At 42.3% G+C, this 18,438-nt stretch overlaps 1 protein-coding gene across 1 annotated transcript in view; it reads left to right on the forward strand.

The window, feature by feature from the left end:
- Positions 1-17,606, forward strand: part of FBXW4 (F-box and WD repeat domain containing 4) — a gene marked incomplete at its 5' end in the record, with an annotated part of 71,502 nt that extends 53,896 nt beyond the window's left edge. Inside the window, 3 exons of the mRNA XM_083615354.1 lie at positions 15,437-15,577; positions 15,731-15,872; positions 16,848-17,606. Of these exons, the coding sequence (XP_083471480.1) occupies positions 15,437-15,577; positions 15,731-15,872; positions 16,848-16,964 (400 nt within the window). The 3' untranslated portion in view covers positions 16,965-17,606. The remainder of the gene's footprint in view (positions 1-15,436; positions 15,578-15,730; positions 15,873-16,847) is intronic.
- Positions 17,607-18,438: the final 832 nt, after the last annotated feature.

An 18,438-nucleotide genomic window follows, 5' to 3' on the forward strand; every position in this document is an offset into this window, starting at 1 on the left:
TCAGCTTAGTCATTGATCTCTGGACCAAAATCCTGCATTAGAGATATTTGTATACTTCTTTGCACACACACACACACACACCAATGAATATATTTTCATACTTTGTCTATGCAAATTCTTTTGCTGATTAACAGTCTCTGTGCTTGGTGAATTATGTGTAATGTGGTTCCTCTGCTTAGACTACAGGAAGAATGAGGGCTGCTTTGGCTTTTTCTGTCCCCATCCTCCTTGCCCATGAACTTCTCCTGGCTTACCTCAAATAGAAGCAGCACTGAGGAGCAAGTGAGGAGTGGCTGTGTCACCTTTTCTGCCTTTCCCAAGGAAGCCTCTAGAGATAATAAAGCTATGTAGAAAATAGGATTAAGGTAATGAACAGGCAGGATGGAGTTTGATCTTTCAATAAGGCAAAAGCCTGACTGACAGGCAGAGCTAAAGCCTGGAATCATCCAACCAATGGGAAACTACCTACAGTGGCTGCTGAGTGTCACGGATTCCTCCCTTTTCACTTGTTTTTAGTGGAATGCACTGTGCCACTGGGCTGCCCATCTCAGGCCTCACATGGAGGGAGGAGCAAAAGTCTACACAATTTGGGTCTCTCACATATACAGGTTAATCGGAAGTCTCTAGTTGGTGGGGCAACTTCTCACGAGAAGTGGTAGTTGGTGAAATTTGGGCAGTTAAGGAGGAGAAGGACCAGCAGTGTTTCTCCCTACTGGTATTTTAATTTTTGTTCTGTTACTGCATTGCTTTTTCCAGCCAAGGGTTATTTTTTGTGAGTTTGTGTTCTCTTCTGGACCCACCAATGTAGCTAGCCCTCACACTGTCCAAAAGAGTCACTGCTGAATACCTGCAAGTCCATAAATACTTCTGTTACTTACTTCAGGGGTGTCCAAACTTTTTTCCAAGAGGGCCAGACCTGATGAAGTGAACATGCGGCCGACCAAAGTTGTTGAGCTTTTTTAAGGATTTTACCCCAGGAAATAAACTGCTACAGTGGGCCAGGTTAGGCCCCCAAAACAGACTTTGGACATGCCTGGCTTACTTGCACTCTGGAATGCTATATGTAGTAAGCAAACAATTGATAGATTCCCCCTCCCAACTCATTTTGTATAGCTTAAGTGTTTGAATATTTTCTTTATTATTTACAGCCCTCCTGCTCCTGGCTCATTTGCCACCTCAATACAGGACCTCCCTCCCTTTCCAAACAGCCATGTGCTTCTTCACAATTTTAATCTTTCAAGTGTCTTGTTTTCTCTTTCCTTCCTCTGCTGTTTCTATCAATATTCTGTAACCTTCTTGCCCATTCAGCTGCACATCTCTTTGTCACATACCTCTCCCTATATCTTTTCCCCACTCTTGCTGACAAGTCCCTTGTACCTCCTTTTTCTGCTTTGGCAGTTCTAGGTAGATAAACATATGTCTGTGCAGTAGCAGATTCTCTATTTAGTATTCAAGTCTCTCTCCTTTGCCCTCACGGGGCCACAGGACACTGTTGGATTGCTGATCGTTGTGATCCAGCTGCAGAGCTTTACTAAAGATCCCAGAACTGAGACCAAGGAAGCAGGCACATTCCAGACTGACCCCTATCTTTTTTTTCTTTTTCTTTTGGTCTCACCACCTTATTCTCTCTTTCCCTTCTAATCTAATGTTGGCTTGACTGTGGCCAAATGGACTCTGCTACCTTAGTAGTTGTTTCTTTCCAAAGCCCTTTTGCTGCTCATCTTTTAGCCGAACTATGGTGGTCCATTTGGGTGTTGTTTTCCCAGAAAGATGTTTGGGTGCCTCTCTTTCTGGTGCATTGGCTCAAGAAGTTGGAACATGCCACAGAATTACACCAAAGGTGTGGTTTCTGTTTGTGACTTTACTTGGTTGGTGATGGGATGACCTTTGCTTTTTTTCCTGACCCTGTGTTTCTAACACTTTGGATGTGTGAAAAGCTATGCCATGCTGCTTGGACACCAAACATAGCACAGAATCTTAGTGGAGCTTGGAGGGCTCCCACCCTCAGGGGGATGGGAAACAGATGCTGCTTCTGAATGTTTCTATTTACCCATGCAGCTCACCACTTTTGGGACTATGCTGCAGTGGCAGTACTCTGGACTATGTGTTCAGATCCATATTTCTGCCCCCACCTCTGCCACTGACATCTGTGTGAGATGTTTGCCATTGTCACTTGTTCTGGGTCCACTTTCTCTTATCTGCTCTACAGGAAAGCAAAATAGGGATATTGCCCAGAAAAATCTGGGGGATATGTTTAGATAGCTGTTTGTTTGGCCTAGGTAAAATCAGCAGCTTGCTATAAATATCCAGTATTGCAACAGAACTGTTCTAAACTTTCATATTGTGGCCTCAGTACTATAAAAGTCCTGGTTACTGTCCCCGAGGAGGGAAATATGTGTCAGGTACACAAAATGCATTCTGGAGGAAAGTAAATAAAGAAGATTGGTATTTTTCAAAAGATGTGGCTCAAGGAGAGGCCTGCATGATGATTGATGGCCAATAGGGAACAGGGAAACAAAGCTTGCTTGTGCTTTAAAACTGTTGGACAAACTTCGGGTACTTTCTCCTTCTAGTGTTATTTAAAACAGTAAATAACACTTTTGATGCTATTCCCAGTTGGGTCCTGAATCCCGCTGTCACTGGATATAATAATGCACACAAACAAACAATAATCTGACAAAGTCATGAATGGCAGTATTGATAACAATGCACCCTCTGCAAGATGTCTTTAAGCAGAAGGTGGAGGTGAAAAGAAGGGCATGGATAATGAGTGTGTGAACATGTGTGTATATGCATGTGCATATACTTGCATACACCTGCTTTTCTTCTTCGAGTGAATAACTGAACTGGCTACTGTTGAGCCCTGGGCTGGATGGACCATTCACCTGATCCAGTGAGACTTTTCTTGTACTCTAACATGCACCATGATCCCACAGCTCTGCAGAGACCCTGTGAACACTGGTCATAATTAGCTGTACTATTTCCAAACATTCTTCCCTCTTCTAAATAATCTTTTTCTTAAAAGTACTTGTGACAGCTTTTTTTAAGGAACCCTCTAATTTTTCCTCTTCAGTTCTCGATCTTTTTAACTCTTTGAAATTGGCTTCATGCCATCTCTGACACCAAACTGACACCTTTGCCTTTCCCCACTTCTTATCCCTTTATAGCAACAGATGTTGAAATTTTGTATCCCTTTTATCTGCCCCTCTTTAACCTCTTCCTGTAATTAGGTTCCCCTTGTTAGCAGTACAAAGTGGGTTGGTCCGCTACCTAGCCTGCCTTTTGAGCTATTGTGTCTGAGCACATGTGGTTTTGGGTTATTTGGAAAAGTCCCTTCCCCCTTAGGTAATAGCGGTGGGCGGATGGACAAAGATTGTGGCTTTTTTCTTCTTCTTCTTCATTTATCTTTGCCAAGGAAGAAGAAGAAAGGGAGGAGGGGTAGGGAGCACATGTGAAGCGAAAGCCACAGACCTTCACTTCTCATCCAGTTGGGTTTTCTGTTCCTTTCCTCTCTGGTGCCTTTTTTCTTACCCCTTCGAGTGCTTAGGTAGGGCCCTTTTGATGTCCTTTTGAGTACAGTTTAAAAGTGTGTGAGAGAGAAAGAGTGATCAGTGTTTGTTGTTTCTTTCCCCACTTCTTCTTGTCAGTAAAATAATATGCATAACATTTCATTAAATTCCTGAGATGCTTAACATAATGAATACACTTCACAACTCTGCTGTAAATTACATCGTTTCAACAATTCTCTCCTGTACTTTCAGTCTCCTTCATTCCAGATTAATTGGATTAATTTGATTAACATTCACAATAATCCCTACTGCTTCATTCATAATAGGGATTTTAAAATAAGTGACTTGAGATTTGAAATGCTAGTCAAAGATATTACTGTAAAGTGAAAGAGGAGAGCCCTGTGTAAATGCCACGCTAAGCATCACACATTCTGACATGTGCGGATTTGTTGGATTGGTGCTGTTCAATTTATATTTCACCTAATACTGTATACAAATTAATTGCACATTACACTTATTCCAGTGAAAGATGAATAAACTCAATTTCACAACAAAGTTATCCTGTTGCCTGCCTCTTCTGACCCATTACATTTGTTTGTTTAATCGTATTTAAGCTATATCCCTCATTCTTATTATCCAGGCTACTGTTGAAGGGAGTGTGTATCTGGCTTTTTCTTACATTTTTTCACCCATAACACTGACTTTTCAAACTTTGTGTAGTCTTTTAGGGATCTTTCTTGCACCAACAAATGGTTTAGTATATACCTCACTTTAGATTCTGGAGGAAATGTATCTGTGCTTGACCTATATCCTGTTTAATTTGATAGTATGATTTAATTATGCCTTCTTTCAATATTTTCTGAGCAAAATCACTCCAAACATATCCCAAAGCTACATATTATTCAAATATCTTTGTTTAAGAAACCTTCCAGGTGAGATTTAGAGTGACTTTTCATATATGAATTCAAGCTTATTCAGCTTTTTATTTGCAAATACCATAGAAACATGGCCTCTAATCAAAATGGAAAGCGTAAGTTGTATTGCTTTCCTTTCATTGAAACCCAGTAAAGATATCTGCAAAGAAGTGCATTCTAAGATGAATTTCTCTTTTGGGGCTTGAATAGGATCCTGCAAAAGTTTAAGGCCAGTTTTTATACAACATATTGCATCCATAAAATGAAGACCTTTTCCATAATTTTATTGAGCAGGGATTGAAAACATAAGACCCTCCTGATATTGTTGGACTCTAAATGCCATCAGCATGGTCAGTAGTTTAGGGAAGATGAAAGCTGTAGTACAACAACATCTGCATAGTTCCATGTTCCCCATTCCTACTGTTGATTCAGAACATACCAAGTTACCTGTAGTTGTTCAGTGAGATCAATATATATTCATGCTGATATGGAATGGTAAGGATGTGGAGGAGATCAGCCTGCCTGTGATTCCCCAATTAAGATAAATCACAGAGACCTTTATTAAAGAATATTGGGAATACTCCAGGACCTACCACTGCTTCTTGGGAAACAGTTTGGAGGTGTTGCCAGGAGGGTCTCCTATGATATTCTGGTCATAAGGAAGTTTTCCTTCCTCCCTCTTATAGAAATGTCAGACTTTGCTATGCTGATCCATGCCACTGTAGTTTCCAAGCTGGATAGCTGTAGCACAGTCTACATGGAGCTTCCCTTGTAGATGGCATAGCTTCCCTGCCTAGTGACATCAGGCAGGCACCTTATCAGTGCCTGCGAAAAATATTTCTTTTCAGACAAGCCTATCCAGACTTGTGGAATGCTGACATGTGTTTATTCTGGCTTTGAGCTTATACTTAAAAAAAATAAATGTTTCAAATAGCAGCTTTTAACTCTTATTATTGATAATTTTGTTGTTTTATTCTTTTTGTAAACTGCTTTAAGGTTTTCTTACAATCAAGTGGTATATAAAACTTATGAAATATAACCAAATAAATAAGCTTCAACTAGTCAGAGCAGGCCTTTTATAGTGACTTCTCCAAAACTGAGGTCCAGCACCGAGGGCCTTCTGGCGGTTCCCTCACTGCGAGAAGCCAAGTTACAGGGAACCAGGCAGAGGGCCTTCTCGGTAGTGGCGCCCTCCCTGTGGAACGCCCTCCCACCAAATGTCAAAGAGAACAACAACTACCAGACTTTTAGAAGACATCTGAAGGCAGCCCTGTTTAGGAAAGCTTTTAATGTTTGATGTATTACAGTATTTTAATATTTTTTTGGAAGCCGCCCAGAGTGGCTGGGGAAGCCCAGCCAGATGGGCGGGGTATAAATAATAAATTATTATTATTATTATTATTATTATTATTATTATTATTATTATTATTATTAAACTATGGAACCTTCTCCCAGAAGATGTGAGGAAAGCTACCTTCTTGCTGTCTCTTCAAAAGGGGTGTAAGACATACACTTTTTTCAAAGCTTTGGACTGACTTATTTTCTGTTGTTTTCAATATTAACGTTCCTGGCTAAAGAATCTTGATCAGAATTTAGATGTTCACTTTTGGAAGCAGAGTCTCTTTCAAAAATCACAATATAAAAATTAGCCTTTTTGTCTGTGTGCTGACATGTAACCAGAATGCACTTTCACCCTCTGAAGCTTAATATATTTTACTGCTAAGAGGGGCAGCATATGGGTTTATCTGATTGATACCCAAGTCAAGAGGAGTTGAACAAGTAAGACTTTTCTCCAGGTATATCTCGAGGGGCTTCTCCGACCTTAGTGTTGGGTACACTTTGTAGAGGTTAATACACTTTGTAGAGCTTTAGTGTCTGTGTTTTGCATTTCGGGGGGGATTGTATAAATACGCCTTATGGATAGAGTCAAACTCTAATAATTAGAAATAAATTTAAAAAATTAAAAATTGTCCAGTAGCACCTTAGAGACCAACTAAGTTTGTTCTGGGTATAAGCTTTTGTGTGCATGAAAATCTTGGTCAAAGATTCTACCTTATAACTCTCATGGTGTCTTGCCTTTTAGTGCAAGTTATAGCTCAGTCCCAGCCACCTTTATTTAGAAGTAAGCTGGATGGACTTTCTGTGCTTATTTAAAAGTCAATGTGCATAGGACCATGGTTACAAGGAGTTCTAGGTAGACTTGAACTTTCTTAGTTCTTAGCCCTCTTTTGCTGCATTTGAAGTTCTTATACAGTTAAAGCAACAGCACCTACCCTTCAATCTAACTTGGACTCCTGACTTCTGTTCTGACCCTTCATGTGCTCAAACAGCATCTTGCAATATCTGTAACAAAATCCTCCAGAAGATTTCGGTCTCTGATCAGTTTCATGCTCATGAGTCATAAGACAATCTTTATTTTCCTCTAGGTGGCAAGAGAATCAACAGAAGCTATAAAAAATAAGAGCACCTACATGTGGGATGGACACACACACACACAGCACTCCCCCCCCAACCCTTTGGGCTGGCTCATTTAAACAGATGGCTTTGTTTTGATTTGGAATCTCCATTTTTCTTTTTTTCTTTCTTTTTTTTTTTTGTCTGACGGCCGAAGGAGACCTCCAAAGTGCTGTCTGTTCAAAAAGAAGCTATACAGTGGCTTATTCCCACACAACTCCCCGCCGGTTTTCCTTACTGCCCCCCCAATTTGAGCGAATTCCCCCCATCTTTGAGACATTCTTCACATTCTTTGCAGAGAAAAGGGGTTAAACGTCTGAATTTGGGGGTCACCATGTTATACAAATTGCAATCTAATCGTTTTTACAAGAACACACGTGTGCTAAGAAAAAGAACCCTGAACAAGAAAGACAAGGAGACAGACAGCTTGCTTTGTCCTTTCTCCCCTGAATGTTTCTTGCCATTGTCATATTGCCGTGTCTCTCTCCCTTCTTTGCCTCTGGGAGGGAGAGAGTTGGTTTGATAGTTAAATTGGCCCGTAAAGCAGAAGGGCTTGGTGCCATTTCTGTTTGTTTTCCCAAATAAAAGCCCCAGAGGGGTCTCCTTTGCACCGTTGTGGCTTTATTTGAGAAAACTGGCTTTTTCCCATAGCTAGCATGTCAGTTTATCCTCTGAACTTAACCTTACGACAACCCGGACAACAAAAAACTTCCAGGGTCTCAGAGCCAGGAAAGGTAAAGAAATTGTATCTCTTTATTGCAACCTTTAAAGTGTGTGTGGGCTAATTCAGAGTCACCAGAAGAAAAGAGGGCAAAGCTTTTTTTCCAGCCTCGCTACCACCGCTATCATTGCCACCCCTGCTGTAGCGAAAGGCATGCGTGCCTCCAGCTGGCACAGGGAGCATTATAAGCAATGTGCTGTCCAGCGTTAACTTTTTAAAAAGCAGCCTTGTCCCAAGAAGCCTGTTATGGCTACACCTCCAAGTTCTTTTCACTCTGGTTCATTTGTAAATGGTCCAGGAACACTTGTTGATTCTTTATTAATAAACTTTTAGCTGTGAGTTCATAAAAGCAGTAGACCGCCTCCTGTTTCTTCTGTGCTTCTCACCATGTATGCTTTCCGTCCCTATATTATTAGCGAATCATAGGCATAAGCAACAGTGTGACTTTTAAAAAACAAATTGGAATGTATCAAAATGGAGAACTAAGGCTGGGGGCGGGCAGTGGCAGGAATAAGCATTTGTGTAGTTTTCTGTGACTCACAGGTTTTTGTTAGTATTTTGAGAATCCTAGCTTCGTTTTAATTAATAATTTTGGGCAGCACCATCTTGGAATTACCTTTGCGAATTCAGTTCTGGTTAAAATTAAGCACCCAGTCATTTCTTAGTAGTACCACAATTCTATATTGGCTTTGGAACAGTCCAGGTCCTGAATTTTGTTGGCAGACTGTTTGCAGTTGATTGAAACAAAGCATTTGGCTATTGAGACCCAAACCCAAACATCTGTGAACAATGCCCAAACATAACTCTGCATGAAATTTTTCGTCAAATTTTGGCAACGTAGTTAAACCTGCCTTGGGCATGTTTTTCTACCAATGTAGATGACCACGCATGGATGATATACTGGGTTAAGATCATGCATGTTTGCTTTAATAAGTGGGGAGTCCCCGGCCTGTAAGCCTTATTCGGCCTGCCAGGCCTATGAATTTGGCCTGTGAGGCCATTTTGGACAAATCATGCCCACTTGTTAGTCACCTGAAGTCATATGACATCAGGTGTGGAGATTTGTTGTCTGAGTACTCAAAGGCTGCTTGCTCCTTGATGGTAAAAGCCAGCAGCAGAGGCTTTTCTCAGATCTTAGCACTGTGAGATCACAGGTGAGCGGCCTCACCCACCTGCCAGAACTGCAAAATGACCTATGGAAAGCACGTCAACTGTGGATCTGGGCCTAGGGCTGAAAAAAGTTCCCCACCATTTTAATACATGTGCATGCAATGAAATAGAGGTCTGCTTGGTGATGCAGCTGTTAGACCTGTAAAGGTTAGCCACTTCTGTTTTGTCTAAACTTCTGGAAAAGAGAGAGATGAATGTGTTAACTTATCAGCATCAAAATTAGCTTCTGATACATCTAATTTGTAAATTTAAATTCATGTCAGTTCTAGTGCACTGCAGCTGTTGAAATAGGTTCTTGCCTCTGAGAATTCATTCCTAAATTTACTGGACCTGAAAGTGCTACAATACTTCTTATGGCCTCTGTTCTCAACCCAACTTGAATAATGGAAGACCGGGTTTGGGTAAAAAACAACAGCAACCCAGTGGAGAATTTCCAGGTCATCTCATTTTGTTCTGCCTTTTTAATTTTGGTTGTGCTGCTGATTTCCTAGTGCTAGTAGTGTGGTTAGAATACTATTTCAGGAAGGGTATTGTGACAAAACAGGGGAGCTGCTGCCAAACTAAATTCTATTCCCCCCTTCCAGATGACCTTGTGTATTCAGCAGTCAAACTGTTGAGCAGGCTGCCTTCACCCTAGTAAGATGATGCTTGTGCCACTTGGAAGGGGCTTGGGTAGTAGCAAGAGATACAAGAGCCTCCTGCCAACTGACGAAGGGCATTGTTTAGAGTCGAAATGTCTCTTTGTAGTGTTGCAAACAGAAAAGCTTTTCCAGGATGAGGGCACAGTGAGTTGAACGTCAAGAGTCTTGGCTTCCTTAAACCTAGCCAGAAGCCATTCAACCTTTCTGTGATGTGTGGAGTTGAAAGGTGATCTTTATGGAAAATGGGTGGTGGCAGAATGATTGAATTGCTCGAGCCAGGACAGACATAACTGCAGAAATAACCACTCACACAAATGGTCTACTACTTGAACAAGTAGTGGAATGAGTAATCCACCCACACATGTAGTTATTTCTGTGGGTAAACCAGCTACAGTGGAACCTATAGTTAGGGTTTGCGCTTGCCCCAGAATACCTTGACACTATGGAAGACACATAGGTAGCCTCCAAAAATAAGATTCTAAAGCTGTCTTGTCAATTTATCTGGAGGAAATGGCAAACTGCTTCTCTGTTTCGTATGCTTCCAGCCCCACAGTTTCTGATGCAAGAAAGGTCTTGCCAGTTCTTATACAAAAAGAGTGAACAGAATTCAACAATTATTTTGATCACTGACTGCTTTTATAATTGTTGATTGCCCCTTTCCATTCAGATTTCATTTTGTGATGACACTGGCTGAAACTGAATTCTGAACTCCCTCTGCACTCTGGATAGAACACCTCTTGCATTTTCTCTTCCTTGTGGCTACATTTTAATGCGTGTTTGTTTGTTTTTTGATTGCTTTTGATCTGAATCAGTTTGTGTATAGGCCTACTAAACTTTTCAGACTACTCCATGCATCTGATGAAGTCTATGAAAGGTGACGACACAATATAGTTCTTACAGGGGAGAGACTCTAGTGTTTGTTGCTACATAGTGATACGGGCACCCCTTTGGAAATCATTTTGTTCATAAATGAGAGGGCTCAGGGTCAAGTCTAAGCAGAAGAGGTTGAACAGTCCCCATCTGCCAGCACATTTTGATGTTATCCTTCCCCAGCCTGGAAGGTAGGTGAGGTGCTGATGGAGAAGTCGTGTCTCAGACACAAAAGAGAATGAGTGGGTGAGTAAGTAAATGTAGCAGTTGTAAGTGCTACAGATCTCATGTCAGGATAAAGGGTGGAGAGCTCCTGTGGATGCATCTGCAGACTTGAGAGCTCATTTGCACTAACAAATCCTCCTTACAAATGGGAATGCAGTTTATACCACCTTTAGAAGTGCTTTTAGATTGAAATGCCTCCATATCCACACACCCCCCCACAAAAGTGCCTTGCAACATGTCCTTAGCTCCCTGGGTATCTTCTCAGTGTTACAGTTTCAGACAAAAAGAGCTGTTGGAAGGCTCTGTTAGTATAGTACCACTTGGGGCAGCATTTTTCATAGAAACCTTGGGTTCAGCAAGCATCCCCATGGGATTCTGCAAAATGTTACAGCCTCCCATCTTAGGCATTTTGCTTTGCCCTCTCATGCTGGCCAGACATCTGCGTTTCAATAGTAGGAACTGCCCACAAATAACACAAGGCCTGAGTTTGTCTCATGACATACTGTATATTGCAAAATTCACCAAATTCAAGTCTTGACCCTGAAAGCTTAATGAAGTCTTAGAAATACGTTTGTGAACATTCTTGTCCCATGATGTTGAATAATTCCAAGTAATGATTAGTTATTGCAAACTTTTGCCTTTGAATTTTGTAATAGTTTAAAAATGTTTTTATTTCACTTTCCAGGAGGGGGAGCTTGTTACAGGACTTGCTCAACAAAAAGGGTTGAAAACCACTGTCTTAGGGTATGTTACACACTGCACAAGTCAGGATTGGGCTTCTTTTAAGTTATAGATTATTTTTAGGGGAACTGCCTGTACATCTCTTCCATCCAAATGTGGTGCTACTCATGCTGTATCAAGGGAGAAAAACCGCAGGTGCTTTCATTAGAAAGGACAGAAGCTCTGTTAAATCTTCAGCATCCCATGAGAATTTCTGGAAGTTTGCTTTTTTAAAAAAAGTTTTTGTGAGGTGATTAGGGTGGCTTCATTTTAATGTTACACAATATTATTTTACTTTATAACCATGATTAACTTAAGTGCCATGGTCTCAGTTCCTGATAAATGTTCTCTGCCCAAGTAATCTCTAGATTTTCTAATGTGCATAGAAGCACCTCTATAGATGATGTGCTTCCAACTCTGTTCTGGTTATTGGCATTTGTCAAGAGCTTTTTTCTTCTTTTTTTACAACTTGGAAAGTTTTTCACTAATGTGAGTGTAGGAGAGGAAAGCTTATTGGCAGTTCAGCCATGATCTAAGGAGCATTTTTCAGGCAACTCTGTCAGTCACACAACTGCAGTATAATCGCAGTCATATGTGGTCACATAGCTCAGTTATCAGCATGGTGCTGGTAACCACGTTTGCAGGTTCGATCCCCATATGGGACAACTGTATATTCCTGCATTGCAGGAGGTTGGACTAGATGATCCTCAGGGTCCCTTCCAATTCTATGCTTCGATGAATTCTACGACTTTTGGATCAGTTTGGACAGGCAAACCTCAACTTATCAGGATGTTCTTGCCCAAGAGTTAAAGGACCATCCTTTCAGGTGTTCCTCCTTTTGAGAGACAGGAAATCCTCTTCATATCTTGAGGTTCTGCATTTCAAGAGCCGGGCTGAGGAATATGGCAAAGCCAGAGAAGCAAAGCCAGGTCTCTGGAGAGCTCCCAGTGCATGGTGATATAGTTGCCTCTGTATGCTTCCATATACATCTGGCCAGCATCCCTAAGTAGGGTGCCTAAGTATAGCTCCCACTAACCTCATTTTCCCCAGCTCCTCCTCTGAATTGCAAAGCGGGGCAGTTTTCTTTGTTTTTGTTTTGGCTAAGAGTCCCTCTTTCTTTAGATGACGGGTCCCCTGCCTCTTACTCCTGCCCTGATCCTGCAAACGTCTTCCCCTCATCTACCTCTAGCTGCATATTGTATAGAGCAGATGGGCTACACTCCTTCCCTCCAAGGGTTAATGTTTTAAGAACTTGTCCAGCAATTCCCTGCCTTGAGAAACACAAAGTGCAATAACACAGCACCCCTGGATTCAGGTTTTGTGGGTGGGTCGGGGGGGGGAGGGATGAGGATTAATTCCTGCACTTGATGTTAAAGCTTGCCCAAGAGGTTTGCCTTGGGGGGAGCATCGCTAGGGCCGACTGGTTGTGTTAAATGGTTGCTAAGGCCTTGGCATTACGGCCCGATGGAGTGTTCCACAGTCACGGTCACGGAGGGAATTACACAGCCACAAAGAAATTGTTATTCTCCGTAATCTGCTTTTTGGAGAGTGACTGGGGGAGATGGGCCGGCCCCAGCAGGCCGCCGGTGCTGTGATCATGGAAGCGTGTTGGCTCTGGCGAGCAGGGCAGGGCTCACCTTCTGATCTGGGGGACACCAGTGCTGCTGGTGCTAATCTGCTTTCTCAGCAATTTTGCTCCTCTGACACAACGGTGTTTACTTGTTTGAACATCTCCCGGGACTCTATTTCGCCTATTGTGTGGTCTTTATCCCCCCCACCCCCGATGGGGCTTTAGCCCAGATTACAGATGGAATTAAGGCCTCTGGCTCGGGTGCCCCAGAAAGACTGATACGGGATCAAGGAGCAGAAAGTAACAAAATAACTGGGAGGAGGGGGAGGCACTAGTTGCTTCAGGGAGTGGGGCTGCATTGTCCCACGGAGCGAGAGCCAGTGCGGCAGCCTGAAAAGCAGGCGCTCGGTGCTTTGTGACCAGTTCTGATTAGACCGTTAGGGAGGAGGAGAAGGGCTGGGAACATGTGGGTCTTTAGTGGCTGAATGGGCTTCATTGGACACTGTTGTCTGAGTGGTAGTGAGAACTGTGGCAGCCCGGCTTTCTCTTGCAAGGGAGGTGGATTAGGAGCATGTATTAATTAATCAGAAAGCCCTGTGCTAGACAGACCTTGTAGCTGTAATGAAGGAAGGGAACTACTCAGCTGTCTTATTCAGCCTCTTGTTCCTTGCAGTCGTTTTGCCATTCATGCCCATTTGGTCCTTAACTGTCTCCTGATAAAGTTGCATTCTCATTCCTTTATGGAAATGCCTCCTGAATAAGGTGGGGCATTGCAGAAGCAGCTCCTCTCCTTCCAGCCATGGGGAAGTGGCTGCAGAAAGTTCTGCAACCCGAGCCATGTCTGTGAGACTGGGTCCCTGTGAAAGCAGCCTCAGATGGCTTTTCATCTAAAGTGAGCCTGCTCAATAGACTGATTCAGATGATGGGAATGAACACAGCCTGCCTTTCAGTGTTGGTTGTGTGATGTGGGGACACTTAAAAACAACAACGATATGGTCCATCCCCAGTCCTCCCCAATTTTAGCCGTATCATGCTTCCCCACCTCCCCCCGAAGGCTGCCATGAGAGATAAGCTGACATGAAAGATAGGGGACTGCTGTATCCTGTGTAATTTGAGCACTAGAAAAAGTCTAGATAGTTCCCTTGGGCATTGTTGTCTTGCAATGCTAAGAGTTCACGACAGAGCAGGTTGAAATGCTTTCAAGATAATGATGGAAGTGCAGTGAATGCTGTCATCTCTAACACTAACATTACATGCAAGAGGCTAGCTGGAAGAAGGGAACCAATCTAGGTGAACTGAAAGAAAGGGTTTACTGAAAACAAAAAACATATCTAGAGTACAGATGCAGTACAACCCATCTAGGTGAGAACAAAATAAAAAAAGGAAATGAGTCTTGGAGAAATGGAGTTGCTTTTCAGTACTGCAGAGATGCTGCCTAAAAATGCAGTGAGCCAGAAAATGTTTCCCATGAGAAGAATCCTTCACTCATTCAGAGCTGGACAGATCAGAAACCAAGGGCAGCTTTACTCATCACATGGCAGCAAATATCGTTTTTGCCATGTATGTGCAACAAAGGGAGTCAAGGCTTCCTAGCAATTTTCAGGGTACACATGCTTCCAAACACTGGACTTTTTTTTTTGCCATGTTCATGCTTTACATTCTCAGGTATACAAGTAACCATTTTACATGAATGCTGGGGGGGGGGGGGGAGTAACAGGCAAAAGCTTCCTAAACAATTGAGCTGTAGAATGCAGCTCACTGCTATGGTCCACAGTCTTCATGAAAACCTGCTTTCCGTTCTGAACTCTTGCATTTACAATTGATCAGTGATCTTCCAGCCATAATGTGGGATTGCACTGATTGAGTGTCTCCTTCCTTGCTGTGCTGGTATTTGTAGACAAGAGAGGATTGCTTAGGGCTATTAGCACAAAGACAAAATACATAGAACCCTTGGAGAAGCACAATTGTTTCCAGCACATGCTGTTTTCCACTATATCAAGTAAGTGTTCCTTCAGTCTACCAGGGAGGTCTTTTGCGTGAGTCTTTGTTTGTCAAGGATAGTAGTGCTCTCAACAAAGATTTATTTTCTGACACAGTTGTACGTCTTGCTGTTCACAAAGTGGTTGCCCTCTCTTGCCAAGGAAGCCCCAGATTGTTACGGCTAGATATAGAAGCAGAGTCCTAAGAAAATAATATAAGTATACCAGAGGGAGAATTATACTACAGCCAAGCACATATACCCCTTCATATTTACAGAGATCTTCTAATGACCACTAATGTGGTGTCTATGGATTCCACAACTAGTATATTATCTAAATTAATCTCCATCTTTGCTAATATAAGGCCTGCTTACCGATGCTCTTTGCTTTACAGAAAAACATATTAGTCCTGCTTAGTGTGAGAGGTAGATTTGAGTAACGGCTTTTATACTTTCAAAGGCAAAATGGTTATTATTTATTTGTCCTGGTATGCAACCTGTGCTCTTTTTCTTTTAAAAAACTGGATACAAACTAACCTGCACTTGAATGATCTTTCAACATTTTCATTTCATAAAACTTCCCTGACAGAAGAACTGCATCAAAACAGAAGCCTAACATATGTAATAAAAAGATGTTCAGTATCATAATCGGTTCTCTTTTCAGTGGGCAACTAGTCACCTGCCTTGGGACAGACTTCCATCGAGGAGCTGGAGTCCTGGATGTTTTCTATGAAACACCTTCCACCTTGCTGTCTTGTGGGTATGATACCTATATCCGATACTGGGATTTACGAACGAGCACAAGGTCAGTCTTGCAGCCTAGCTGGTTGGGAATACTCTGGTTGCTAATTTCCTGGGTGTCTTGCTCTGACATTCCAGGCTATCCATAAGGACTGGTGATCCAGTATGTGGAAAAGAATGCTCTAAAGGACTTTTGTGACGTTTTTCTCCCCAAAAGGGAATGTGTCAAGCAATGGGAAGAGCCTCATGACAGTGCCCTGTACTGCATTAGGAGCAATGGGAATCACATGATTGCAAGTGGATCTTCTTATTATGGTGTGGTCCGTCTTTGGGATAAGCGACAAACCAGGTGCTTGCAGGTAAGGAATCACCATTATGTTCCCAAAAGTTGATAAAAGGGGAACTATATCAAGTTTCCCGCACAGGGACTAAGGGTGTGGAGATGTGTGTCACTTCTGCTCATTCCTGATTGCTTTATGTAAACAGTAATAGATAGGAGTTCAAATACCTACTCAGCCATGAAGCTTAGTAACTTGTTCAGTGCTGGTTGGTTGGCATCCGTCTGTCTCGAGACACAATGGAGTGTGCCTTTGGGGGTGAAGTCCAACCACTGCATTAGCAGCACCAAAGTGACCTCCCTGGGGCATAAGCCTGCTACACACTAATTTTTGGTTGAGGGACGGGAATTGTATTTGTCACCTTGAGCTCCAGGAGGGTGGGGTACAAATGTTCTTACAGGACCAAAACAAGCCTGCCAGCTGCTCCATATTGTCATTGTACTAGGACAAGGAATTGTGTTTATGACTTCATGAGACCAGGTACAGGTTTTAAATGCTGACATGCTGTTTCGTTCTGGTTTTTAGGCAGGAAACTGAATTGATTCATTTTTAATGTTTTAATAATTTTAAAGTTTTCATTGTTTGAACTCTGTGTGAACTGCCCAGGGGACTTTGTTGATTGGGCAATCAAGAAGTGTTCTAAATAAATGAATGCAAATTAATTGGGAGAGCAAGGAATTGTCTATGGGGATCTGATACAACAGCTTTGGGTTCAGTCAAACTCCAAAGATGTCAGTAGGACTATATCTGTGTAGTGGTGATTTCTCAAGCTATTGCTGCCACTTTGAGCTGGTCTCGTTCAGAAAGACAATTGGCAGTGCCCTCACTGTTGCCTCACCTCAGTTCTGTTATCTTCTTGCTATGATGCAGATGCAGATTTACAGGGTGCAATGGAATTTTGTGGGTGCTGGATGATTGCCATCTTATCACTGGCTCTTATTCCTGAATAACAGAAATCACCTATCTAGGAGGATCTTTTATCTTTTTTCTTTACAGAGCTTCTACTTGTCATCACCCACCAGCAGTCCTGTGTATTGCCTGCGCTTCAGCACCACTCATCTCTATGCCACCCTGGCATCTGCCCTGTATGCCCTTGATTTTACTACCTCCTGATGGAGATTGGCTTGGACTGCAGATATAATACCCAGCTCAGGGAGCACAAAAAGGAAATGATTACCTTGACAGAACAAGCAGCCTGAAACTCACACTAAGTGCTATGGGGGAACCCAAGGAAGGAATGTTCACCTGCCTTCTGGTTCCATTAAAGGCTAATGTCTCCTTGCCTCATTTTATTTTGCACATTTTGGGGTTTTGTGTTGCATTTTAATTTATTTGAAGGCATTATTCAGCTTGGCAACTTGTGCATTCTCTTTTGCTATCAGCATAGATTCTGTTTGGGCCTCTGAATGCTGCAAGCCAACCATTTCTTCATGTTTTGGATTTAGTTTAGGAGGATGGGACTAGCTGCTTGCTTCACTGACTCTCATCACTGCCACATAAATGGACACTGGGCTATAAGACCAAAGCCTTAGATTACTCTGTGCAAATTGTACCAATTTTTAACTGGCTGCATACAAGGAGTGCTGCACTAGAAAGGTGTTGTCAGGTCAATGTGCTAAATAAATTTTACAATGGGAAGAAAGAATGTGAGTTCAAAACCAGTGACTGACTAATAGCTGTATAATTTGAATAGATTCCTAGGATCAAATGCAATGATTTGCTTACCTAAAAATAAAGTTATTTCTACAGCTGTAACTTTTGAAACATTGAACTACATCAGGCACGTCCAACTCCCAAGAGACTGTGATCTACTCCCAGTATAAAATAACTGGCAGTGATCTACCCATTGCCATTGGGGTTGTTGAGCTTTTTTTGGGGGAGGTTTTTTTTTTGAGGGGGGAGGGGAAAAGACAATCAGGGGGAAAAAATCATTAAAAAGGTGCACATCACACACAGCGATACAGCTAACATTAATTTCGCTTTCCCGCAACAGTCACTGCTGCTGCGGCGCCAACGAAGGGACCTAGCACCTGCAGTCCATTAAGGGGACATTACTTGCCTGCGATCGACCACAATCTACCAGGATGTTTTTCTCTAAGAACTTTGTGCAACATCCATTCCTGGTTACTTCTAAGAGTAGGACACAACAGGGGGAAAGTAGCCAAGTACCCTAGCCCCTGTCAGCCACTCCCAACAAACACCTGTGTTTGTGACACCTTCCTTGATCATCCTATCTCCAGCCTTCCATTAAGATATACAGTCCTAACAAATTCAGTGAGTGGCACTGAGAAATCAGCATGCTTAGGAGAGAACCCAAAGGTTAAAAGATCTTCAGGAATACAAAAATTTATGGGGCAGCCCCCAGCAGCAACTCATTGAGGACTGAGCATGCCTAGCCAAAGAATGCTGAATGTTCAATGAGGGGGAAATGGCTGGACCACTGAACAGCAGCTCTACAGACTATAACATTTTGTTGCAGGTAACCTTGTTGGTTCTATTTGCCATTAGTATAGCAGAGTTCTATGGAAACTAGGAAAGGCTGTGCTTTTAAGGTTTGTGAACCTGCAGCTTAAAGATAATCATCTAC

Source organism: Podarcis filfolensis (genome assembly GCF_964270895.1).
Source record: "Podarcis filfolensis genome assembly, chromosome: 5".
NCBI classification, from domain to species: Eukaryota; Metazoa; Chordata; class Lepidosauria; order Squamata; family Lacertidae; genus Podarcis; species Podarcis filfolensis.